The 27,087-nt window shown below is 49.9% G+C and overlaps 1 protein-coding gene across 4 annotated transcripts in view; it reads right to left on the bottom strand.

Annotated features, from left to right (window-relative positions):
• Positions 1-4,840: 4,840 nt before the first annotated feature.
• Positions 4,841-27,087, bottom strand: part of SHMT1 (serine hydroxymethyltransferase 1) — a 38,438-nt gene continuing 16,191 nt past the window's right edge. Inside the window, exons 4-12 of one of the 4 annotated variants that reach the window (XM_025361708.1) lie at positions 23,977-24,092; positions 23,120-23,280; positions 16,439-16,520; positions 15,746-15,958; positions 12,808-12,924; positions 10,098-10,220; positions 7,527-7,643; positions 6,235-6,345; positions 4,841-5,878 (exon numbers count right to left, since the gene is read on the bottom strand). In XM_025361708.1, the coding sequence (XP_025217493.1) occupies positions 5,709-5,878; positions 6,235-6,345; positions 7,527-7,643; positions 10,098-10,220; positions 12,808-12,924; positions 15,746-15,958; positions 16,439-16,520; positions 23,120-23,280; positions 23,977-24,092 (1,210 nt within the window). In that variant the 3' untranslated portion in view covers positions 4,841-5,708. The remainder of the gene's footprint in view (positions 5,879-6,234; positions 6,346-7,526; positions 7,644-10,097; positions 10,221-12,807; positions 12,925-15,745; positions 15,959-16,438; positions 16,521-23,119; positions 23,281-23,976; positions 24,093-27,087) is intronic. The other 3 variants (XM_025361710.1, XM_025361711.1, XM_025361712.1) reach the window with 3 other exon arrangements.

The raw sequence follows: 27,087 nt of genomic DNA, 5'->3' as shown, positions 1-27,087 counted from the left end.
CCACTGTGACCAAGACCTGTGACTCAGGGTATGGGGAGGGGAGGGGTTGGCATGACCAAACAGTTGCCTGAACTGGACTGTTTAGGTTTATGGTGTCTGGCAGCATGGTTCCCACGTGGCTCCTGGTAGTTTTCAAGTTGGACGTGGGCAGAAGTGGAGCCTGGGTCCCTCTAAAGGCGTCTGGAGGGATGGTGACAGCTACATTCGGCTCCCTGGTGAAGAGAGGCCCCTGGATGTAGAGGGGGCCTTGGTTTTCTGAGGACTGGCAGCCAGGGCAGAAGGGAAGCCACCAGTCCCTTGGTGGGGTAGGGTGAGGGCAGGAAGGCCAAAACCTGATGGGAGGAGCACACTGACCATATTCAGCATTGCCGGACACTTGAGTGGCAAAATGAGCGAGGGCGGCAGCTCGGTAACTCTTGTGGTTTGATGGAAAACAGGAGGGCAGAACACCCATCACCTCCTTCAGACCCAGATGCAGACCTTTATTTGCCTCCTGGAGCCTGCTGTCCCAGGGGAGGCCCTGGACCAGCCAGTGGGAGGGAGAAAGGCTGCCACCCTTTGGTTTGTGGGAAACATGCAGCCTTGGCCTCAGGGCCACAGAGCGTGAGCAGCACCCTGTCCCCTGTCCTCACCACCTTTACCTGGGAGAGAAATGCCTGTGAGCGGGCCTTGGGACTCACCCCCTACGCTCTTTCGCCAGGAACGAACAGAGTGTTCCCTAGTCCCCGTGTGAAGCGGGCACAAGTGACCAAAGCCAATGGTGAGGACCACCTGGGGGCTGGAGAGCACAGCAGGCAGAGCAGGGCTGAGGTGCCATGAGGCCATCCCCGCCACGCAAGGGAGGAGCAGTCAGCAGCCCTCCTGGGTGGCCCACTGGCTCCTGCTGGCCAGAGTGCGTGAGCACTGACTGTCCTCGTGGGGAAGGTCTGCAGACCCGTGTGAACATGGCAGAGGCCACACTGCAGCTCCCACCCACACAAACCTTTGCAACCACTTCACTACCTCTCACTGGGTCTCGTGGGCACTGGACAGCACGGTTCTGTTGAGTCAGCTGGTGCAGGTGGTCAGCCCAGCCGATGAGAACTCAAATGGCACGGATTTCCTGGATGAGCCGCCACGTGACGCTCTTCAGGTTCTGCCTTTGGGAGGCTGTGTGCACCTCAGTCACCACAGCTCGTGGCCATCCCCAGTTGAGTCTCCCTTCTGAGGACAAGTTTGAGACTGGGAAGGAGACACCCCTGGTTCAGCACCTGTCCCACTGACAGTGATCCCCTGGCCTCCCCGAGCCTCCTTAGGCAATGGCCACTGGTTTGTAGACAGAGGGTTTCTTGCAGCCTTGAAAATTTTATTCCCTAAGTGGGGACAGCTCTGGGTATTACTGCTTCTTTTATTTGTTCCACAAAAATTGTGCTGAAATGGACCTGAATCAGCCCTGGGTGTGCATCTGTTGGCGCCTACTGCTGAGGCCCGGCCTGCCCATCGGCCTGTAGTACGCACTCGAGGTCATCACGGAGCCAGCCAGCTTCTCTTCTCATCAAGGAGGCAGAGACCCCGGTGGAAGCCGAGAGTGACCAAAGAGGGCTTGCATCACATCACTCCAGTGGTTCCCTCTGGTGGAAGCCGAGAGTGACCAAAGAGGGCTTGCATCACATCACTCCAGTGGTTCCCTCCTTGTCCAAGTCCTCATTGTAAGGGCATGGCCCGTTGGCTCCAGCTGTTGGCTTCTGTTCAGGGTCCTTGCTCCCATCAGAGGTGTTTGATTTTGCTCCTGGGGCTGTGATGGAGAACCTTTTGTGGCAGATGGCGCTGCCTACATCTCATTGGTTCTCTGTACCTGTGCCCGTTGCACATGTTCACAGACAGGAGAGTCGCCAGCAATACCTTGGCAGCCTTTAAATGTGAAACGTCTGTTACTTGCGCCGGAGGCAGAGGCTGTGCAGGGAGCCTGCTTCTCATCATGGGCTCCCTTATCTGTACGGCTCCCCCTCCTCCTGTTCTAGATGCTGATTTGTTTTCTCACTGGCTGGCTAATTGCTGTCTACTTACACCTCCATGGCCATAATTGTGCAACATTTTATCTGAGAAGGCAGGAAGGTCAGAAAGTGATCATTGGCCCCACCACTGTGGCATTCCTGTCCCTAACACAGAAATTCACAGCTCATACTCTTGCCTGGGAAACTTGGGAAAGGCTCATGAGTTTGGGGCAGATCCTGAATTGCAGCCACACTTGGCCTTCTAGAAGCTGAAGCTGTGCACTCAAGTGGTCCTAAGTAGAAGTCCACTTGGGGTATTTGCTGGCACACACTCTCAAGGGTGGTTCGGAAGGTCCTGAGACCTAAGGCAAAAGGCTGCTGGGGCATGAACAGAACAGACTGTCTCAGGGGCAGCCTAGAAGTGGCAAGCAGGGCCAGTCTCCCTCAAGGTTGTTCTTCATTAAGTAAAGATGGCTTCGTGACTAGTGTTTGAGCTCCCAGATTTATATTTGGGTTAAAAACTAACTTTTCAATGTGGCAGTTTCAAAGGATTACTTGATGCAAAGTATGTTTCCTTTCAAAGGGATCTTGAAGTGGTACCAGGACTGAGTCATAACTTGGGCAGAGGCAGTTAACACTGGGAAGCCCTGCCCCTCCCTATGCCCCCTTCACTCTGGGGGACTGAAACCTACTATGCAGTGGGACTAATCTCATCAAGAATTTTCAGTTGAGGCCTGGCGTGGTGGCTCATGCCTGTAATCCCAATACTTTTGGGAGGCCGAGGCGGGCGGATCACCTGAGGTTAGGAGTTCGAGACCAGCCTGGCTAACGTGGTGAAACCCTGTCTCTACTAAAAATACAAAAAAAGTTAGCCAGGTCTGGTAGTGAGTGCCTGTAATCCCAGTTACTTGGGAGGCTGAGGCAGGAGAATCACTTGAACCTGGGAGGCAGAGGTTGCAGTGAGCCGAGGCTGCGCCACTGTACTCCAGCCTGGGCAACAAGAGCGAAAACTCCGTCTCAAAAAAAAAAAAAAAGAATTTTCATTTGAGGTATTCTTCCAGTAGAAGGTTAATCAGTTTTTAATGAAACCATTAAAAATAACACTTCCCAGAAAATAGATGACATCAGTGCCCCTTGCTACTTCCTCAGTCCTCACTGTTGCTTTGAGGGCCCAGGTACTGAAACTGGTTGTCTTGAGTTTTGTGTCAAGCTTTTCCTCCAGTCCATTATCCCCCTCCCTCGTTTCTGAAGCAGTCTAGGTTAAACTAGCTACGCAGGTAGTTGTGGACTGGTCATTTTCAAAGGCCCCACTTTAGAGATCAGGCCACAGCTTTTTATATCGCACAGGACACATCAGCCTGAGCTGCTGCCTCACGCCTGTTTCCCCAGGAACCTCACTCCTTTGGTGGAACCTTGGGATTTTAGAAATTGTGGCTTTTCCATACCTCATTTACTCCAACAGTTGAAGTTACACACATTGCTCCTGAATTTGGAAATAGACCGCAGTACTTTACCTTTCATTCCCCATCTGGCCTTTACCTTCTTTGCTTCAGTGGTGGAAAACAGTTGCCATATTCAAAGTATAGTAGATTTCAACCTCACACAAACGACAAGTCCCATTTCACAATCCTAGGAAGGCCCACCAATTTCATTTCACGCACCAGGGCGGCTGCAGTTGGAGGCTGAGGGCAGCCCTCTGCTCACTGAATGTCTTGCATGCGCTGACTGCTGCCCACGTGCTGAACATGCCCTGCCGCCCAGGCCCAGCACTGCATGTTGGGTCAGCGTCTAGTGCTGCTGTCACGTCTTTGTCTGCACAGCCAGTAGCATTGTCTCAGCCAGGGGGTTTATCAGAAGGTGTGCAAGGCCTTTGGGGGAACTGAGCCCCTATAGTGGGCAGTCTCCTTTACGTTCCCACCTCCCCGAAAAGCACAGAAGACAGTGCCTTGGTTTGTGCTTTGAAGTAAACCAGCCAGCTTTCTGGCTTTGCCCCAATACTGTGATGGAACATAATAAAACTGGAGATACGGTTTTAACACTGCAAAAAGGAAAAAGCATCAAGTTTCTACTTCTGGCTGGAAAGCAAAACCAATCTCAGCTGACAAGACTGGGCAAACTAAGTTTTCCTGAGTTCATTCTCCTTCGAGCCCTGACCTAACCTGGCCTTACCTCATTAAGGTTTGGTTAAAGCAGTGGCAAGGAGGCGGCAAGAGTGGATGGGGGTGTGGGGAGGGGATGAACACTCTGCAGCCAATTAATCTGTTGGTAGGGGCCCAGCTTCTTGAGAGTGCTTATTCAGCTCAAGAGTGGAGGCTGTACACAGCGAGCCCTGGAGATGGCAGCTTGTCTCCAGCTGGGGAGGGTTCAGGCCCCTGAATTGAAGACCACTTTGGTAGCAGAAATGTAGGGACTGGTCACTCATTTCTTTTGGTAGCAGAAATAAGTTGAGTCACCCACAACTCACGGATTCTGTAGCAGCTGCTCCACCCACAATAAAGCAAACGCCAACAGGCTAGACCCCAGATTGCAGGGACTGCCACCTACAAGGTGGGACCGCAGGCTGCCTCACCGGGATTGTCTGCCACTAAATAGCTGGAGTCACAGATTGAGATAAATGCCACCTTCAAGGTTGCAGTGAAAAGCATAGTCCTATGTGATGAATTCATATGTGTTATTTTTTAAAAAGCTATTTTATTACTGCATGTTCCCGTCCCGTCTTGTGAATGTGAGTCCCCGCCACCACGTGAGCTGCAGTTGTTGCAGCGGCTGGTGCAGGAGTGCGGCTGGCGCGTGTGTGATAGCATCTCGTAGGTGTTGCTGCACAAGAGTTAACCAGAGTCAATGCCAAACACATAGTATGAGAAGTGTACTTTTTAAGAAATTAATTTATGAGTTCAAATATTTTTGAAATATGAAAATTGGTTGTATTTTTTAAAGCTATAATTCTTGTAGACATTCTGTGGTTAAAAATTTGATTGTGCTTATTAAAAATGGTCATCTATGTTTTGCACTTCAGCTACGTGAAAATAAAGTTTCTTTGGGAAGGTGACATTTGGCTTCCTGATTACGGGAAGGAGTTGGTTATCTCAGGTGGAGCAGGAAAGCCTGGTCACAGGATGGGACTGTGACTTCCCAGGATGGAGGGAGGAGACCATTGCTACACCACACTTAGAGTTACTGACAGCAAAACCCTCCCACCATACTGGGTGCATCTTGTGTACACTTGGCTAACATACACTTCTGATTTACAGCAGAAGGTTCAGAGGCGAATTCAGTTCTCCTTTGGCATGCCACTGGATAACAAGATAGTGAGAGGGGCAGTGTGTACAAGCTGTGGACACGGGCATTTCCTCTCTGTTGCAGCAAGGCGGAGGAAAGCCAGGGAGAGTAAAACGCTAGAATCTTCCTAATAGCTTTGCCCTACACCACGGTCTAAATGATTATGGCCAAGTGGCTACATAGTATTTTATTTTTTTAGAATTATATCCAGCTGTGAGAAAGCCAGGTTCAAATTTAAATCCTTTAATTAATAACCTGTCCCAGAATTACTAACAGTGAGACTTAAACAAATTTTGATTTGTGAAGAAAACATGAAAAAAGTCCAAAAGAAACCCCGTCAGAGGGCCCAAGTGTCAACGGTTCCCCTGTGGAGCAGCTCATCCATTTCTCAAGTGGGGTCCTCCGGCAGGCGGCTTCCTCTGTGGCGCCAGGCGGGTCCAGAGCGGACCGGCTACTTTAGAAGTCAGGCAGGCCAGGCAGAGGGAAGAGAGAGGCGAAGCTCTCAACCTCCTCCCGGAGAGCCTGCACAGCCCCCTGGTACTTATCCCCTGCCAGTCTCTCCTTGAACTCCTTCAGGGTGGCTCTGACACCAACGTCGCTCTGGATCTGCAGGGTCAGCTCTATCCCTGTGCAACAAGACACAAGTGAGTCACCCCACACCACACACCAAGTGAGGCGCAATGGCTGGGGGCCGAGGCACAACTGCCAGAATGTCCCCCAGCTGGGGAGCGCGGCAGGGCACAAGGTCTCCATGCTTACCTCAGTTACTCTCGGATGCACCCACCCTTAGATGTCCTGGGTAGCCCAAATTTATAAACCTCTCAGACAAGGTGATTTACGTAAGTGTTTTTTGCTGTCTCCCACCCCAACACTCAGCCTTGGTGCAGAATTGTCTTTCAGTGGCAGGATCTCAGCTACTCATCACAATCAGAAACTAAATACACACGATAAGATGTGGCAACTTCCAAAAGCTTATCCTTACCTCTGTGAATAAACTGGGCTACTTTTTGGAAGTCTTTTTCCAAAAGTCCGCGAGACGTCAGTGCTGGGGTCCCCAGCCGCAGTCCACTGGGCCGCAGAGCACTTCTGTCACCTACAAGATAGATAGGGCTCTGTCCCTAAGCCACATTGTCACCACTGTGACAATGGTGCATTTAAAAAGGGACATGTGGGCAAAAGAGAACTGGCCTGAGGATACCGGCTGGCTGTAGCAAGGAGAGTACAACTGATTCAGAAACTAAAATAGAACGCAAGGCACAAGGAGGCACAACCACGTTTTGGCCGTTCTTACTTAATTACTAGTACACAAAGTGGTCTGATGTGCCCCTTGCTCCTAAAAATGAGGTTAACATCTGTCTGGGTCTGAGATGCATCATCAATATTTTGTTAACAACCCAGAGAAAAATGCAGCCTCTGGATTCCAGAGGCCCTGACCTCCCTCATCTAATGAATGTACCACCTCCAGCGGCTCCACATCAGTCTTTTTGATCCCTGGCAGGGTCAGGGCCAAGTACAAAGGCGCAGCCGAGAGACAGCCAAGGTATGGTCCCCGCCCCTGCTCCAGTTTTTTTTTTTCCTGAGACAGTCTCACTCTGTCGCCCAAGGTGGAGTGCAATGGTGTGATCTCAGCTCACTGCAGCCTCTGCCTCCCAGGTTCAAGCGATTCTTCTGCCTCAGCCTCCCGAGTAGCCAGGACTACAGGCGTGTGCTACCACGCCCGGCTAATTTTTTGCATTTTTAGTAGAGACGGGGTTTCACCATTAGCCGTCTCAATCTCCTGACCTCGTGATTCACCCACCCCGGCCTCCCAAAGTGCTGGAATTACAGGCGTGAACCACCGTGCCCAGCCCAGTTTTTTGTTTGTTTGTTTGTTAGACAGAGTCTCATTCTGTTGCCCAGGCTGGAGTGCAGTGGTACAATCTCCATTCACTGCAACCTCTGCCTCCCAGGTTCAAGTGTCTCTCCTGCCTCAGCCTCCCAAGTAGCTGGGATTAGAGGTATGCACCACCATGCCCAGCTAATTGTTCTACTTTTAGCAGAGACAGGGTTTCACCATTTTGGCCAGGCTGGTCTTGAATTCCTGACCTCAAGTGATCCGCCTGTCTCGGCCTCCCAAAGTGCTGGGATTACAGGCGTGAGCCACCGTGCCCCATCCCCACTCCAGTTTTTATCTGAGGTCTGTCTCCACAGCCAGTATCTTCATCAGCTACAACTTTGGCCAGAAGAAATGCAGATGGGAGAGGAGTGAAGGAGAAGGCCAAGGATGATTCTCACCTGGGCAGGTGTTCTTGTTGCAGGCAATAGAACAGGCTTCTAGCACCTTCTCAGCCCTTCCACCGTCTGTGCCTTTGGAACGGAGATCCACGAGGATCAAATGGTTATCAGAACCACCTGGAAACAAAGTTGGACACATAGAAATGCAGGCTAATTCTATGCCGTGAAGGAATCTGACATGAAGGCAAGGGTGAAGGCGGCCAAAGCAGATGAGGTCAGGAAGGTGAGCACCCCCACCACATGGCCTGGGACTCTAATGCCCACGAGAGATGTGCGTGCCTAAGAACGTGAAAGGAAGGATAGAGCACTTTTGAAAGGGGTAACTGATCATATAGCAGAGGGCCTGACATTCCCATTGGGAAGGGACAGCTTCCTCAGGATGCTTCTGTCTCGTTTCTCTGACACGTTGCTTGGGCATTTCTCTAACATTGATGGTAAAGGCTCCCCCGAAGGCAGCATGAGTATTGGGCAGTGGTTCAATTTACTTTGTCTGGGGGGCAAGGGGCATGCTCACGGAGCACATTAGGTGCCAGACACTGTAGCCTGTGGTAGGTTTTTCCCGGATCCCGTGAGGCTGATGGTATTATCAAAGTGTCAGGTGACAACAGCAAGGCTAACAGAGTTTTCTGCACCTGGTCCAAGGTCACACAGGAGGATCCTTCCACTCTGAACCTTCGTTAAGCCGGGGTATTGCCTTGGGTGCTGACGGCACTAGGGCCTCTGCTTCTGGGCTGTGTTGCAGGGATCCCTTTGAAGATGCGGGCGAGCTAGGGCTCCAGCTTGGCTTTGCAGCCCCCCAGCTGTGCCCACTCACTTGCTGTGTGGCTTTAGGCAGGCAGCTCAACATTGTGAAACCTCAGATGCCCATTTGTAACAAAAACACCAATAATTCACAGGGCTGTCACGAGGTTTAAGGAAGATACCAGACACAGTGCTACAGTGCTTCTCAGTGCCAGGCACCAAAGCGGGCATTCACAAGCATTATCTATTTCAGCCGTGTGCATCGGGCCCTCAGAGAGTAGAGTGACAATGACAAAGTCACCAGGGAGAGGGCAGGCCCATGCCATGAGATGCCCATGGTGACAGGGACTATGGCCTAAACCCTCACAACTCCAAGGGTGGCTCCCAGACCAGCATCACCCAAGACCGGGTCAGAATCTGCATCGTACCAGCAGCCCCAGGGGTGGTGTGCACATCCAAGTTTGAGAAACAGGGACCTAAAGCAGTGGTCCCCAACCTTTTTGGCACCAGGAACTGTGGAAGACAGTTTTTTCACGGATGGCTTTGGGGGATGGTTTGGGGATGAAATTTCCACCTCAGATCATCGGGCATTAGATTCTCAGAAGGATGCAGGTATAATCAGAAGGAAAAAAAAGATAGTTTCTCTAAAGAGGCCCAACCTAGATCCCTCACATGTGCAGTTCACAACAGGGTTCAGCTCCTGTGAGAATATAATGCTGCCATTGATCTGACAGGAGGCAGAGCTCAGGTGGCAATGCTCTCGGCCCCGCTCACTTCCTACCATGCAGCCAGGTTCCTAACAGGCCACAAACTAGTACTAGTCTGTGGCCTGGAGGTTGCGGACTCCTGAGCTAAAGCACCCTGAAGGTCACAGTCCACATGAGGACTTCTTGGGCTTTGTTATTTGAAGACATGGAGGATGAAGGGAGAACAGAAAGTAAGTGAAGTAGAACATAAAAGAGGGTGTGGCTGGTACTGCTGAGGAGACACCACTGGCCCGGCCTTTCCAGGCGCTGCCGCACACGCAGGATTGGGTGGGAGCCCCACTCCTTAGACCAGGGGTCCTGTGATCCCTGTAAAGGGCAAAGGGCATGGTGCAGAGAGTGGGCACTCAGGTCTACACACAGCAGGACCCACATTCCTGGACCACATCACTGCTAGCACAACCGGCAGTCTCGTGGGACTCGTTATCAAGTCGCCCTTCCTCAGGAGGATCGAGTATGCTGCCCGCCAAAAAGAACGCGCTCTCCCCGTGGAAACCTGCAGTGGCTGTGAGGTGGATGGCACCCCACAGTGGGGCCCTGACCTGGGAAGTCCATCTCATTCGCAGCCCACAGCTCCAGAATGTACAGATCCAAACATGGCTATAGCAAGCCAACTCCCCAGGAACATGCAGCAAACTGGGAGGGGACAGCCCGTGCACCCCCAGCTCAGCAGGGTGAGAGAAGACACTCCCGTGGCACAGTGCCAGGCATCACCACAGAGTCCTGGCTCTGCCACCCACCGGGTGTGTGACCACTACAGTCCAACCTCTCGTGAGCCTCAGGTCATCCTCCTGCAAAGCTGTTCTGAGGACATGCAGTCCTTATGCTGGTGACCAATGACAGCCACTATTCCCAACATCTGGGGCTCACCCAAGGGGGCAGCTGGCTGGTCTGAGGCAGGGGGAGGCTTTCCAGCTGGAGGTGAGGCTGACCTCCTCCCAAGGTGGGCCCCAGTCATTGCAGATGCAGCAGCAGAGCCTGGGCCACATCCCGGTTGCACAAACTGAGGAGCAAGCCCTAATGCAACCACAAGAACAGGCCTGCTGAACACCATCTGTGTCTGTACCTGTGACTATTTTGTAGCCCAGCTCCATCAGTGCCTCAGACAGAGCCCTGCAGTTGGCCACCACCTGGTGCTGATAAACTTTAAATTCCAGAGTCATAGCTTGCTTCAGGGCCACAGCAACCCCTGGACAGGAAGAGACAATAGGTCAGGAGACTAGGATAAAATCATACACAGATGATGAGTCAAACAACATTCCTGTTTTTACTCAAGCTTCCTTGCTTTTCAATGTCACCCCTTGCTTTTGGGTTGGATTACATTTTCCTCCAAAATGATATATTTAAAAATTTATTATTATTATTTATTTATTTTTTGAGATGGAATTTCACTCCTGTCGCCCAGGCTGGAGTGCAGTGGCATGATCTTGGCTCACTGCAACCTCCGCCTCCCAGGTTCAAGTGATTCTTCTGCCTCAGCCTCCCTAATAGCTGGGACTATAAGCACACGCCACCACACCCAGCTAATTTTTGTTGGTATTTTTAGTAGAGATAGGGTTTCACTATATTGGCCAGGCTGGTCTTGAACTCCTGACCTCAAGTGATCCACCTGCCTTGGCCTCCCCGAGTGCTGGGACTACAGGCATGAACACCATGCCCAGCCAAAAAAATTTTTTATTTTTGTATTTTTTGAACAGGGTCTCACTCCCATTGCATAGGCTGGAGTGCAGTGGCACGATCACAGTTCACTGCAGCCTTGGCTTCCTGGGCTCAGATGATCCTCCCATCTCAGTCTCCTGAGTAGGTGAGGCTACAGGTACAGCCTACCACACCTGGCTAATTTTTTTTTTTTTTTTTTGGAGAGATGGGAGTCTCACTCTGTCACCCAGGCTGGAGTGCAGTGGCGCGATCTCAGTTCACTGCAACCTCCGCCTCCCAGGTTCAAGCGATTCTCCTGCCTCAGCTTCCTAAGTAGCTGGGACTACAGGCATGTGCCACCATGTTCAGCTAAGTTTTGTATTTTTCAGTAGAGACAGGGTTTCACTATATGTTGGCCAGGCTGGTCTGGAACTATTTTTTTTTTTTTTTTTTGAGGCGGAGTGTCGCTCCATCGCCCAGGCTGGAGTGCAGTGGTACAATCTCAGCTCACTGCAAGCTCCGCCTCCCAGGTTCACGCCATTCTCCTGCCTCAGCCTCCCGAGTAGCTGGGACTACAGGCATCCGCCACCGTGCCTGGCTAATTTTTCGTATTTTTAGAAGAGATGGGGTTTCACCGTGGTCTCGATCTCCTGACCTCGTGATCTGCCCGCCTCGGCCTCCCAAAGTGCTGGGATTACAGGCGTGAGCCACTGTGCCCGGCCTGGTCTGGAACTCTTGACCTCAAGTGATCCACCCACCTCAGCCTCCCAAAGTGCTGGGACTATAGGCGTGAGCCACTGCGCCCGGCCACGCCTGGATAATTTTTTATATTTTTAGTAGAGACAGGGTTTCTCCATGTTGGCCAGGCTGGTCTCGAACTCCTGGGCTCAAGTGACCTGCCCGCCTCAGCCTCCCAAAGTGCTGGGATTATAGGCATGAGCCACTGCGCCCAGCTGATATGCTTCTCTGAGAAACTGCTGTTGAGGTGAGCGTGGAAGTTTCCTTAAGCGTGGAAGTTCTGTGCTAACATTACCATACCAAAGCTGTTAAGCAAGATGGATTTTACATCCTTTTTAATCTTGATGTGTGAAAATGATTACTTAGCAGCCCTAAGAGCTGATGCTCTTGACGCCAGATTATGCAGCTCTCTCAGGTCAGAGCGCAGGTAGGAGGTGCAGCCTTCGTCCTACCCTGCACCACCGTTCAGACTCATCTGGTACCTTGCATTCAGTCCTGAGGGCTGCTTCAAGGGACACAGAGAATGGAGGGTAAGGAGAAGCCATAGGCCTGTGTCCCGCACACAGCCGCCTATCGATACTTGTGAAAACAACTGGAAAGGGCGTCCAGAGCAGCTGGGGATGGGGTGATCCCTGCATCCCAGAGTTGAAGCAGCCGTGGGTGCCAAGTGTGTAGGTGTGACGGGAGAACATGAGAACACACCTGGGACCCCAGCTCCTTCCACCCCTTATGCCCAATATCTCCTGATCGCTGCTGTCCCCAGGTTCCTCTATAGAAGTGCTCGTGCGTCTCCTGACCGAGAAGCTACACCTTCATCCTGAGCCCCTTAGCGGGAATGAGTTCTACTAATGTCCTTGTTCCACGAAGGCAGTGGGATAACTCTTGAGTCATCACAAATGTCCTAAGCTACTTGTACAAAGAGAAAAAGAACAAGTCAATGAGAACCTGCTGGGCAGTCATGGAATCTGACTCAGGAGTCACTGATATGGCACTGGTGCAGGGTGGGAGGCTCAGACACAGGGGCCTCCACCACCACAGGCCAGGTCCATCAAGGGCAAGGGGGCTCATCCTGCAGGGTCTGGACCCCAATCTCTCTCACCTGTGCTTTGCCCTCTCCTAACTGTCAGATTCCTTCCCTAAGAGGGCTCTATGTACTTTACAAAACCCAGCCTGACCCACAGGTTTGCCTCTGGGTGGCCGTATACATGGAGTGGACGCCATTCCCTACTGTCCCTACCTTAGGCCAGTCTCAACCATGCTCTACTCTGTGTTAGCATCTCCCGGACAGAGACAGCCCTCCAGCTTTTTCCCCAGCGTGGAAGTCCTGGCACACGATTTTGGAGGACAGGTGAGATGGGAATTAGGGGCCACAGGATGAGCAGAAGCAGATGATGTTTTACCAGCAATGGCGTGGTTGTGGGGACCTCCCTGCAGGCCAGGGAACACAGCAGAATTGATAAGAGACTCCAGGTTGTACAGAATCTCTTTGCCAGTCTTGGGATCCACACTTTTCACTCCTAGAGGAAGAAAAACATCACAATGGGATCATATGGGGTGTCCCCTCTTTTTCGTTTTAGGCTCAAACCCAGACTGGCCAGGGAAGTATCAAGCACAAGCCTGGCCTTTATCCTGGCATGGAGAACTGGTTTGTAACACAGCGGAGCAGATGGGGGCCCTTGCCTCCTGAGGGCAGACCAGTATCCTTATTCTTTGGAAACGAGGACATCATGGATGACTCTGCACCTCAGCTGTCCACCTGCCTCCTCTGATGGCATCTCTTTTTAACACGACTATAACAAGGCCTTAAAAATGAAAGGACAGGCTAGACGCGGTGACTCACACCTGTAATCCCCGCACTTTGGGAGGCCAAGGCGGGTGGATCACGAGGTCAGGAGTTTGAGACCAGCCTGGCCAACATGGAGAAACCCCATCTCTCCTAAAAACACAAAAATTAGTCGGGTGTGGTGGTGTGCACCTGTAGTCTCAGCTACTCAGGAGGCTGAGGCAGAAGAATCGCTTGAACCCGGGAGGCAAAGGTTGCAGTGAGCTGAGAGCACGCCACTGCACTCCAGCCTGGGTGACACTGTGACACTCTGTCTCAAAAAAAAAAAAAAAAAAAAGAAAAAAGAAAGGACAGAAATTTCCCTCCACTAACATTGTAACCAAGAATTCAAGAATTTGCCCTGGACATCTTTCCTTAAAGAAATGTCCATGTGGCCGGGTGCAGTGGCTCACGCCTGTAATCCCAGCACTTTGGGAGGCTGAGGCAGGTGGATCAACTGTCAGGAGTTCAAGACCAGCCTGGTCAACATAGTGAAACCCTGTCTCTATTAATAATACAAAAATCAGCTGGGTGTGGTGGCAGACACCTGTAATTCCAGCTACTTGGAAGGCTGAGGCAGGAGAACAGGTTGAACCCAGGAGGCGGAGGTTGCAGTGAGCCGAGATTGTGCCACTGCACTCCACCCTGGGCGACAAGAGCAAAACTATGTCTCCGGGGTTAAAAAAAAAAAAAAAAAAAAAGTCCATGTAATCCCAGCACTTTGGGAGGCAGAGGTGGGAGGATCACTTGAACCCAGGAGTTCAAGACCAGCCTGAGAAACAAAGAGAGAACCCATGTCCACAGAAAAATTTAAAAATTAGCCAGACATGGTGGCACGCACCTGTGGTCCCAGCTACATGGGAGGGTGAGGTGGGAGGATTGCTTGGGCCCAGGGAGTTGAAGTTGCAGTGAGCTTCGATTGTACCACTGCACTGCAGCCTGAGTGACAGACTGAGACCCTGTCCCCAAAAATAAAATGTAAAGAGTCTCCAAGATGTGCTGAAGACAAAGCTCATGTGGCTGAAGATGGAGAACAAGGTTCCTTTCTGAGAAAAAGTTAACCATCAATAATAGCTACTATTCAGGCATAATCTGTAACAATTAACATCTATCTAGAGCTTCTAGTGAGCCAAGAACTGCTCTAATCACTTTACATAAATTCATTTAATCCTCAAAAGAACAGTCCAAAGGGACAGGTACTATTATTATAGTCCCCACTCTAGAGGTGAAGAAATGAGGCACAGAGAGGCTGCACAACCAGCCCAAAGTCATACAGCGGGTGTGCAGCGGAGCAAGTATTTGCTCTGACAGGCTGGCTCCAGAATCCCGCAGCACTGGGTGAAATGAATCACATCAACACACAGTGGGGGAAAAAAACAAATGACTCCCAGGCAGGTGGGAATGGCTACCTGCCTCAGAAACATCAGCACAGCTAAAGATGGTGCTCAGAGGAGCAGAGAGGCAATAGGGTGTTGAGAAGCTGAGGGGGCATGTGGCTGTGTCTAGTCCCAGCCAGGGGCTGGGCAAGAAGACCCTGCATCAGGTAAGAGTAATATAGTCACCAGTGGGCTGGTGTCTCTGCCGATGCAAAGTTGGCGCATCAAGTCTCACCACAGGCTAAATGATGACCTGACCACTAACAGGCTTTCCAGGTAAGGGAATTCAAAAATAAGGGGAGTGTCTAGGGGTAGGTTATAAGGTAACGGAAAGAAAAACCTTCACTAAAATGATATTAATGTTTATACATCTATGTCTTCTAGTTTGACTACTGTGAGTCTTTGTCTTTGAGAAACATGATGGACCACTGTAAGTTTACCAGAATAATGCAGCCTTGTGAGGCCTCCCAGTAGCCCCCAGCCAGCCATGTACCCTCCTTTCATTCAAACACCTGCCTCTCGAGGGAAGGATTAGTTCAGCGACCGGCACCATCCTAACACGTAGTGGTTGCTGATCCCCCTCCTGTGTTCCTAGGACCTGGACGCACAAAAGTGAAGCAGGAGCTGTGGCTGACGGCCTCCTTCTGGGGAATCCTTTCTTTTTTTTCTTTTTCTTTTTGAGACGGAGTCTCGCTCTGTCGCCCAGGCCGGAGTGCAGTGGCACGATCTCGGCTCACTGCAAGCTCCGCCTCCTGGGTTCACGCCATTCTCCTGCCTCAGCCTCCAAAGTAGCTGGGACCACAGGCATCCACCACCACACCCGGCTAATGTTTTGTGTTTTTAGTAGAGACGGGGTTTCACCGTGTCAGCCAGGATGGTCTCGATCTGACCTTGTGATCCGCCCGCCTCGGCCTCCCAAACTGCTGGGATTACAGGTGTGAGCCCTCACGCCCCGCCGGGAATCCTTTCTGTAAAGCCTGTCACTGCTCCTTCCTAAGCAGCTCTTTAAGGGACTGGGATCTTAAGATTTTCCAGGGATCCCAGGTCAGAGTTTTTCCCAGCTCCCTCAACTGAATCTGAACCCCCACAGGAGAAATGTAAACCACGGTACCCGTCTGTACCCAACATTCGGGAGCACACCTTTCCTGTAGAAGATCATGCCAGCTCGGCAGCCTCGCAGGGTCTTGTGAGTGGTGGTGGTCACCACGTGGCAGTGTTCAAATGGGGAGGGCACCACGCCAGCCACCACCAGCCCGCTGATGTGTGCCATGTCCGCCATGAGATACGCCCCATTCTCATCTGCAATCTTCCGCAGCCGGGCATAGTCCAGGTTTCGGGAGTAGCAGCTGGTTCCTGAGACAGGAAAAGTGACACAGCTGCATCAGAGATGTCTACGGGCCAGCTAAGTTGGCTTCACACTGGCCTCTAGATACGCAGATCTGAAAGCCCAGAGATTTCTTCCCCTAAAATCTCAGAGCAAAAATGGAGAATGCCCTCAAAAAGCACCTCTGTGCTAAAGGCAACCACTCTGTCTGACTCTTCAACGTCTTGGTGGTTGAGATTTCCCCAACTACTATTGCCAACCCAGTCAGGGCCTGACATTTCTAGATGCTTCTCTGAGAACAGTCTCAGATCTTAATCCACGTAGCACAAAAAGCAGCAAACACACCTCTGTATCCTGAAAGAAACTAATATATGTGGACCCCAGAAACTCAGTTATCCAGGGCAGAAACTAGCAGTGGGCTCAACAGGGTGGGAACATCTTTCCATCCTCATTCTGTAAGAGGCACCAGGCTACTGGTGAACAAGGTCACTTTCCACCCCGCGCATCACCTGCGATGATCAACTTCGGGTGGAAGAGGCGTGCGTTCTCCTCCAGCTGGTCATAGTTGATGTAGCCAGTGTCTGGGTTCACCTGTGGAATGTCAGGGAGGCAGGTTCAGGCGGCTTCCTTCAGCCACACCTGCCTCCTGTCCTCCCACCTGAACTCACTCCACCCACCATGACAAAAGGAACGATGTCCTAGATGAAGACTTGAGGGTGAGACAGGATACTGGTGTGTTCAGCCTGCTCAACCAAGTATGGCTCACAGACCCAGGAGTCCCTGAGGAGTCCCAGGGTTGTAGTGAGCCCTGCTGCTGGGGCACTACCCCCCAAGAAGGAACCAAAAAGCACCTGCAGAATGAAACAAATGCGACAGGACCACACAACGTAAACCAAAACAGTTACCTTCAGGAACAAGACCAAAATGCCTGCTAATACCACTTCTATTCCAAGTATAATGAGGCAAGAAAAAGAAACAAAAGGCATAACAATTAGGAAAGAAGAAATTTAAAAACTGACATCACACACAGACAATACAATATACCTAGAAAATCAAGATGCAAGGGGCCAACTGTTAGAATAAGCAAATTTAGCAAGCTCACTGGATACAGCATTGAAAAACAAAAAGTAGGGCCCGGGCTCAGTGGCTCAGGCCTGTAATCCCAGCACTTTGGGAGGCTGAGGCGGGCGGATTATGAGGTCAGGAGATCAAGACCATCCTGGCTAACACGGTGAAACCCCGTCTTTACTAAAAATACAAAAAGTTAGCCGGGCGTGGTGGTGAGCGCCTGTAGTCCCAGCTACTCGGTAGGCTGAGACAGAACGGTGTGAACCCAGGTGGCGGAGCTTGCAGTGAGCCAAGATTGCACCACTGCACTCCAGCCTGGATGACAGAGCGAGACTCCATCTCAAAAAAAAAAAAAAAAAAAAAGTATGTAAAAGCAAGAAAGATAGAAAATGAAATGTAAATAACAAAAACCATAAAAGGAAAGACATACCAAACCTTTACATGAAACATCATTGCTTTGTGTATTTTGTGTCACAAAATGCTTGACAAATTATAGTAATTAAGGCAGCATACATTCGTGGAAGGGCAAAGCATCTGGCTTAACCAGAAGCAGAACCACACGCAACACAGGTCATTGGATCCATGCCAGTGGTGACGCCACAGTGCAGTGGGGGAGAGGGTGACCTTTTCAATTAATGGCACTGGATCAACTGGGCATCCATGTGGACAAAAACGTTATCCAGATGCCCGCCTCACCCACACAAAGAAATCAATTCCAGATTCAGCAATCCCACTTGTGAATCTATATCCTAAGAACTTGAAATCAGTATGTCAAAGAAACATGTGCACTCCCATGTTCACTGCAGCACTATTCACAATTGCCAAATTACAGAATAAATCCATGTCCATCAACAGATGAATGGACAAAGGAAATGTGATACATATATACACACAATGTAATAATAATCAGCCTGAAAAAAGAAATTCTGTCATTTACAACAACACTGATGAACTTGGAGGACCTTATGCTAAGTGAAATAGGCCAGGCTCAGAAAGACAAATACTGCATGATCCCACTCTTCTTTTTTGAGACAGAGGCTCACTCTGTCGCCCAGGCTGCAGTGCAGTGGTGCCATCTCGGCTCACTGCAACCTCCACCTCCCGGGTTCAAGCGATTCTCCCACTCAGCCTCCTGAATAGCTGGGACCACGGGCAGTGCCACCACACCCAGCTAATTTTTGTATTTTTGTAGAGATGGGGTTTCGCCATGTTGCCCAGGCTGGTCTCAAACTCCTGGACTCAAGTGATCCTCCCACTTCGACCTCCCAAACTGCTGAGATTACAGGTGTGAGCCACTGCACCTGGCCGTGTGATCTTACTTCTATGTGAAATCTAAAACAACTGAACTGCTGAGCGCGATGGCTCACACCTGCAGTTCCAGCACTTTGGGAGGCCAAGGCAGGTGGATTACCTGAGGACAGGTGTTCGAGACCAGCCTGGCCAACATGGTGAAACCCCGTATCTACTAAACATACAAAAATTAGCCAGGCATGGTGGCACATGCCTGTAATCCCAGCTACTCAGGAGGCTGAGGCAGGAGAATCACTTGAACCTAGGAGGTGGAGGTTGCTGTGAGTCGAGATGGCGCCACTGCACTCTAGCCTGGGTGACAAAGCGAGACTCCATCTCAAAAGAAATAAATTAAATTAAATAAATAAATAAAACAAACGAACTCACAGAAGCAAGGTAGAATGTGGTTACCAGTCATTGAAGGGTGGCAGACAATGGAGAGATACTGAGCAAAGGGTACAAAGTTGCAATTAGACAGGAAGAAAAATAATAAATATTTAAGGAGTAGGATATGTTGGTTAACTTGATTCAATAATTCTGCACTGTGTATACAAATCATAACATCACTGTGCATCCCTTAATTATATATAATTTGTTAATAAAAAAAAAAAGAAGTCAATTCCAGACAGATTGTAGACCTCAATGTAAAATTTAAAATAATTTATTTTTCTTTTTTGGAAACACATCTCTTAGGAAGTTCATTTTATTAAACTTCTATAAACATATGGGTCAGCCGGGCGTGGTGGCTCACGTCTGTAATCCCAGCACTTTGGGAGGCTGAGCGGGGCAGATCACCTGAGGTCAGGAGCTCGAGACCAGCCTGGCCAACATGGTGGAACTCTGCCTCTACTAAAAACACAAAATTAGCCAGGCATGGTGGTGCACACCTGCAGTCCCAGCGACTTCGGAAGCTAAGGGAGAAGAATTGCTTAAACCCAGGAGGCAGAGGTTGCAGTGAGCTGAGATCGTGCCACTGCACTCTAGCCTGGGTGACAAGAGTGAAACTTTGTCTCAAAAAAAAAAAAAAAGGGTCAGCTGGATGCGGTGGCTCATGCCTGTAATACCAGCACTTTGGGAGGCTGAGTTAGGCTCTGGCTGAGCCCAGGAGTCCAAGACCAGCCTGGCAACATGGCAAAACCTCATCTCCACAAAAAATACAAAAATTAGCCAGGCATGGTGGCATGCGTCTCTAGTCCCAGCTACTTGGGAACTGAAGAGGGAAGATCGCTTGAGTCCGGGAAGCAGAGGTTGCAGTGAACTGACATAGAGCCACTTCACTCCAGCCTGGGAGACAAAGCCAGATGCTGTCTCAAAAAAAAAAAAAAAAAGTCACAGGGAGGCACACATAACCAGCAGAGCATGGAGTGCACCACAGGAAACACTGGGCTCTGGGATCTGAGAAGCCTCAGGAAAGAGGAGACAGAGAAGCTCCCTCTTCTGAAGGCCCTGCCCTAACCTTCCTTCCTCTTACCTTGGTGACCCCCTCAGAAACTACCAGCACATCTGGAGTTAAAGGTTTCAGGATTGGTGGTCCCTCTTTCCAAACAAAAAAGGCACTTACAATCCAACCCAACTACAGAAGCTTGGCCGCAAGGTTTCAAGAACCAAGACCTCATCGAGAAAGTCAAGTGGAAAGATGATTTGTGGTTTTGTTTTCTGTGTTTTGCTTCAAGGGTGTGGTTCTTTCTCAGTCACCTGAATTTGGCAAAGAAACTGTTTTATGAAATGAAATATCAACGGCTGACCTCCAGTAAAAATGGACATAATTCACCAGGCGCAGTGGCTCACGCCTGTAATCCCAGCTCTTAGGGAGGCAGAAGCAGGAGGATAGCTTGAGTCCAGGAGTGTGAGACTCGCCTGGGCAACACAGGGAGACCTTGTTCTCCACAAAAAGGAAAAAAAAAAAAAAAAAAAGATGAAAAAAAACGGACATGATAATACAATTTTTTGTGTAGCCACAATTACAAAAAAAAAAAAAAAAAGTCTGTGCTGCTTTCTCCCCTTTTAATAGATTTTTCAAAGGTTTTTATTTCCTTTTTTTAATCTTGAGAGTGAGACAACAGAACAATTCCTAGAAGAATTCGCAGGCATTTATAATAAACTGCAGATGGGGTCCACAGTGCACAGAGGATAAGGAGACCCCAGTAGTCACTCAGGACCAGGGACAGGGAGGAATTCTCCAGTCACAGTGGGGATGGGCCAAAAACACAAAATAGAAGGTTAGTGTTGCTGTTGCTTGGCCCTGTGTGGGGCTCCTGCTGTGGAGCGGGGCGGGGGCTAAAGGTGGAGGCAGGTGGTCTGGTGCAGGCTGGGCAGGGCAGTGGCCCTAGGACACCCCCTGACCTCCAACTCTGTAGCCCAGTGGGGTGGAAGTGACCTGCCTCTGGCTGCTGGTAAATGCCAGTAAGGTCTGTCTCCTCCTGCCCACCGAGGGCAGGACTCAAATCACCCCCCAGTGGGTGAGCTGCACCTCCTGCTGCCCAAACTGACCAGGGTCCCAGGTCCCACCTCTCCACGCCCATCCTGAGGTGCATCCCCTCACTGCGCCCACAGGACTGCAGCCTGAACAATGTACATCAAAGACAGGGGGTGGCTGGAGGGAACTGGGTGCGGGATGCAGATTTTTTTTTTTTTTTTTGAAGATGGAGCCTCGCTCTGTCACCCAGGCTGGAGTGCACTGGTGCAGTCTTGGCTCACTGCAACCTCCGCCTCCCAGGTTCAAGTGGTCCTCCTGTCTCAGCCGCCTGAGTAGCTGGGACTACAGGTGTGTGCCACCAAGCCCAGCTAATTTTTGTATTTTTAGTAGAGACAGGGTTTTGCCATGTTGGCCGGGCTGGTCTCGAACTCCTGACCTCGGATGATCCCCCCACCTCGGCCTCCCAAAGTGTGAGATTACAGGAGCGCGCCACCCTGTATTTTTAGTAGAGACGGGGTTTCAACCTGTGTTGGCCAGGTTGGTCTCGAACTCCTGACCTCATGATCCACCTGCCTCAGCCTCCCAAAGTGCTGGGATTGTAAGTGTGAGCAACTGCACCCGGCCTTTTTTTTTGAGATGGAGTTTCACTCTTGTCGCCCACTCTGGAGTGCAATGGAGCCATCTTGGCTCACTGCAACCTCCGCCTCCCACGTTCAAGCAATTATCCTGCCTTGGCCTCCTGAGTCGCTGGAACCACGGGTGTGCATCACCATGTCCGGGTAATTTTTTGGATTTTTAGTAGAGACAGGGTTTCAACATGTTGGCCAGGCTGGTCTCAAACTCCTGACCTCAGGTGATATGCCTGTCTCAGCTTCCCAAAGTGCTGGGATTACAGGCGTGAGCCACCGAGCCCAGCCAAGGCAAAGTGTTTTGTTAACTATTGTGACATGTTTCAAAATCTAGCTTCAAGGCTGGCCTTGGCCAGTGAGGAGATGTGACTGCAAACACCTAGGCGTTCTGTGAAAAGACATGACTGCAAAAAAGAGCACACGTACAATCACCAGCACTGAGACAAAGGCCGAGTACACACAGCATGCACCCAAGACCATGCAATGCCAGCCAAGGAGAAAGATGCACTGCTGCCTTTTTTCACGGTAACAAACATGAAACTAAGCAGGAATGGCACATTTATTAATAAAGAACATGAAAAGATGGTTCCTGGACACTAGAAAGAATCACCAACACTGGACACTAAAAGAATAAGCAAGTTACCTCTTCTCCCCATGATCCTTTATCTTTATAGATAAATCACCATGCCTGAATGAGCCCACGCATCTTACATGCATTTTTTGACCCAAGTGTTTATACAGACAGGGTCCCATGCTAAACAAGTATTTGCCTGGGGCCCTGCACACCCTAGAGGCAGCCCTTGGCACTGGTTCTGAGGGTGCTGGTTCCACTGCTGGGCTGGCTGTGTTATCAGGTATTTGCAGTGGGGTGGCAATGGCAATGGGGTGTACACCTGAACTGTACAGGTGCTCCTCAACTTATGGGGTTACATTCCAATAAACTCATCGTTAAGCTGAAAATATCATAAAGTCAAAAATGCATGTGATACACCTAACCTATCCAACGTCACAATCTAGCCTGGCCTACCTTAAACATGCTGAGAACACTGTGGTACCCTACACCGGGCAAGAGAGTCAAACACAAAGCTTATTTTATAACACGGTGCTGACTATCTCACGTAATCTACTGAATACTGTACTGACAGTGAAAAGCAGAACGGATGTATGGGAGCTTGAAGTATAGCTATTGAATGCATGTCACTTTTGCACTATCCTGAGGTTGAACGTCCTAAGTCAAACCACTGTTCCTCTGTAGCCGCTATACACAGGCAGGGGCTGGCCCTAACATGGCCATGGAGGACTGTTGCTGTGGATGGCACAGGGCTGCTGGTTTTGGTGCTGGAGCCGAGGATGCTGCCATCCCTGCAGCTACTGCATCCTTATGCTGCTGCTGACCCACAGGGGCTCTGAGCAGAGATGTCACCAGGCGAGGGCAGAGCTGTGGAGGTGGTGGCTGTTGCTGGGGTCCAACTGTAGTGACCTGGTTGCTATTCCCCAGGGTTGTTATTCCCAGCAGTTACCACTGCCCCTGCCGCACCTGAACTCTCCTCAGTAGTTGCCTCCCTCACTGGTTTCCCTGTGGCCTCAGCTCAGACCCTCGTCTCTCCATCCCAGCTACCCCAGCGGGTCCTGAAAGCCTGAGGAGTCCCCACGGCAGGGAAATGAAAAATGGTGCAAGGTGGGGACTTCCTGTAGTGACACATAAACCAAACTTATCCCTACAGGCAGAGCCAAACATCAGAGGTTTCCCAAGGAAATAAAAGGTATGGAGAGAAACACACGCTTACCTTATAAGGCATAGATTCAAAGAAGATGGACGTGGCAGAGATTTTCTTCTTGTCTGTCATGAACCCATGGGTCAGGTGGCCCCCATCTGGCAGGTCCAGGCCCATGATGCGCCCATGGGGTTCCACCAGGGCAGTGTACACAGCGAAGTTTGCAGGGGAGCCTGAAACAAGTGGACCAAAGGAGACACGATTATTTCTGACCGAGGTACCAAGTGGCATCCGGGACCTTGGCCACTAAGCCTTCACCCAGGAGTGGCAAGAACAGGCCTCGTGCCTTCCCTGAGCTCCAGGAGGTGCCCCTTCACCATCAGCCTTGAAAGGGGAAGTTCAGAGAAAGGGCACTGCCTGGGAGGGGGTACAGAGCTGGGAGCCCAAGGGCAATACAGAGAGATGCATGGCTTATCTTTTATTTATGGCAGTCCTTCTTTTTTTTTTTTTGTTTTTGAGATGGAGTTTCACTCTTGTTGCCCAGGCTGGCGTGCAATGGCGCGATCTTGGCTTAGCGCAACCTCTGCCTCCCAGATTCAAGCAATTCTCTTGCCTCAGCCTCTGAGTAGCTGGGATTACAGGCATGCACCACTACACCCAGCTAATTTTTGTATTTTCAGTAGAGACCAGGTTTCTCCATGTTGGTCAGGTGGTCTTGAAGTCCCGGCCTCAGGTGACCTGCCTGCCTCTGCCTCCCAAAGTGCTGGGATTACAGGCGTGAGCCAACTGCGCCCGGCCTATGGCAGTCCTTCTTAGGATGCAAGTCCTTCTTAGGATGCAAGTCCTTCTTAGGATGCTTCTTGGTGCCTGTCAGCCCTGGGGGATACACATGATGAGGCCGCACCAGGCCATGTGGATGAGACAATCACCTGAGTAGGGCTGGACGTTGACCCCCCAGCACTGTGGGTCCAGCTTATAGGCCTGGAGGGCTCGCTTCTGACAGAGGGTCTCCAGTTCATCAATAAACTCAGTCCCGCCATAGTATCTGTGGGAGGAGAGTAGGAGACTTAGAACCAATCAGACCCAGAAAATCTGTGCTTCACAGAGGCCAAAGAAGCTCGGGGTGGGACAGTGAAACTAAAGTGGAGAGAAGTAACGAGAAGAGCTTGTTAACATGCAGATGCTGAAGCCGGCATGATCAAGTGTTCCACCAATGCCTCTGGAATCTAGAGTCAAGAGACCAAACCAGCTGTGCAACTTGGAGCAAGTATCTCATCTATAAACAGAGGGGGTTTTGGCCGGGAGAGGTGGCACATGCCTATAATCCCAGCACTTTGAGGGGCCAAGGAAGGATTGCTTGAGCCCAGGAGTTTGAGACCAGCCGGGACAATATAGCAACACCCCCATCTCTACAAAAAATTTCAAAAATTAGCCAGGTGTGGTGGTGTGTGCCCACAGTCCCAGCTATGTGGGAGGCTGAGGAGGGAAGATTCACTTGGGCCCAGGAGGTAAAGGCTGCAGTGAGCTGTGATCACACCACTGGACTCCAGCCTGGGCAACAGAGTGAGACCCTGTTCCAAAAAAAAAAGGAAGAAAAAAAAGGAAAGAAATCCTATCACATGCTATTAATACAACAGGGATGAGTCTGAGAACATTATGCTAAGTGAAACAAACCAGTCACCAAAAGACAAGCACTGTATGATTCAACTTTTATGAGGTCCCTAAAGTAGTTAAGTTCATAGAGGCAGAAAATAGAATGGTGGCTGCCAGAGACGGGGGAACAAAGACTAGAGAGTTTGTTTTTGTTTTTGACTTTTTGCATTTCTAATGAAATTTTACTTTCAATTTAATAACTGCATATCAAAATTTATCATATATTTATGTTTTTATTATCTATTATTATATTGATAACTCAAGTACTAAAAATTACTGGGTTCAAGCCAGTAATTTTTTTTTTTTTTTTTTTGAGACAGAGTCTCGCTCTGTTGCCCAGGCTGGAGTGCAGTGGCGTGATCTCGGCTCACTGCAACCTCTGCCTCCTGGGTTCAAGCAATTCTCCTGCCTCAGCCTCCTGAGTAGCTGGGACTACAGGTGTCCACCACCATGCCCGGCTAATTTTTGTATTTTCAGTAGAGACAGGGTTTCTCCATGTTGGCCAGGCTGGTCTTGAACTCCCGACCTCAGGTTATCTGCCCGCCTCCTCCTCCCAAAGTGCTGGGATTACAGGCGTGAGCCACTGCACACGGCCTAACCAATAATTTTTAGCTTTTAGACCCTGTGATCACAAAAAGCTTTCTTTTAAAAAAATAAAAAATAAAAAAATAAGAGACAGGGTCTTGTTTTGTCACCCAGGCAGGAGTGCAGTGGTGAAATCATAGCTTACTGTAGCCTAGAACTCCTAGGCTCAAGCAATCTTCCCCTGCCTCAGGCTCCTGAGAAGTTGGGGCTACAAGCCCATGTGTACCACACCCAACTAATTTTTTACTTTTTTGCAGAGAAAGGGTCTCCTTATGTTGCCAAGGCTGGTCTCAAACTCCTGGTCTCAAGTGATCTTCCCATCTCAGGCTCTCAAAGTGTTAGGATTACAGGTGTGAGCCATTGTGGGCTGTCACAAAAAGCTTAAAAATTAAAATATAAATGTATTTCTTTTTGTTTTTTAAAAAATGTAACATAAAATTTCCCATTAAAAAAATCACATTATACACTGTAAATTCATCTAATTTTTTTTTTTTTTTTTTCTTGAGACAGAGTCTTGTTCTGTCACCCAGGCTGGAGTGCAATGGCGTGATCTCAGCTCACTGCAACCTCTGCCTCCTGGGTTCAAGCGATTCTTCTGCCTCAGCCTCCCAAGCAGCTGAGACTACAGGTGTGCACCATTACGCCTAGCTAATTTTTTGTATTTTTAGTAGAGACGAGGTTTTACCACGTTGCCTGGACTGGTCTTGAACTCCTGAGCTCAGGGAATCTGCCTGCCTCGGCCTCCCAAAGTGCTAGGATTACAGACATGAGCTACCACGCCTGGCCCTAATGTGATATTTTGGCATATGTATACATTGTGAGATGATTAAGTCAAGCTAATTATCATATCCATCATCTCATGTACTTTTTTTCTGAGATCGAGTCTCGCTCTGTTGCCCAGGCTGGAGTGTAGTGGCGCGATCTTGGCTCACTGAAACCTCCACCTCCCAGGTTCAAGCAATCCTCCCACCTCAGCCTTCTGAGTAGCTGGGATTACAGGTGTGCACCACAATGCCTGGCTAAACTTTGTATTTTTAGTAGAGCCAGTGTTTGACCATGCTGGCTAGACCAGTCTCGAACTCCTAGCCTCAAGTGAGCTGCCCACCTCGGCCTCCCAAAGTGCTGGGATTACATATGTGAGACACCGCACCCAGCCAAGCATTTCTCATATGCTGATTAGCAGAAGTTATTATTTAATGGATACAGAGTTTCATTTCTGCAAGATAAAAAAGTTCTGGAGATGGGTGGTGGTGATGGTTATACAACAATGTGCATACACATAATGTCACTGAGCTGTACACTTAAAAAATAGTTAAAATGGGCTGGGCACAGTGACTCATGCCTGTAATACCAGCACTTTGAAAGGCCAAGGTGGGAAGATCACTTGAGCCCAGCAGTTACAGGCTGCAGTGAGCTATGACTGCACTACTGCACTCCAGCCTGGGCAACAGAGCAAGACCTTGTCTCCAAAAAAAAAAAAAAAGGTTGAAATTGCCAGCCTGACTAACATGGTGAAACCCTGTCTCTACTAAAAATATAAAAAATAGCCAGAAATGGTGGCACCATGCCTGTAATCCCAGCTACTTAGGAGGCACGAGAATCGTTTGAACCCAGGAGGCAGAGGCTACAGTGAGCCAAGATTGGGCCACTGGACTCCAGCCTGGGCAACAGAGTGAGACCCCATCTCAAAAAAATAAAAAAGAGAAAGAAGCTATACCTTATATGTTATATATATTTTTATTTTACCACAATTAGAGGGGGTTTCCATTGAACTGTACATTTTAAATGGGTAAACTTTACAG

This window comes from Theropithecus gelada, chromosome 16, assembly GCF_003255815.1.
Source record: "Theropithecus gelada isolate Dixy chromosome 16, Tgel_1.0, whole genome shotgun sequence".
NCBI lineage: Eukaryota > Metazoa > Chordata > Mammalia > Primates > Cercopithecidae > Theropithecus > Theropithecus gelada.
This window is presented reverse-complemented; position numbering and strand designations above follow the sequence as displayed.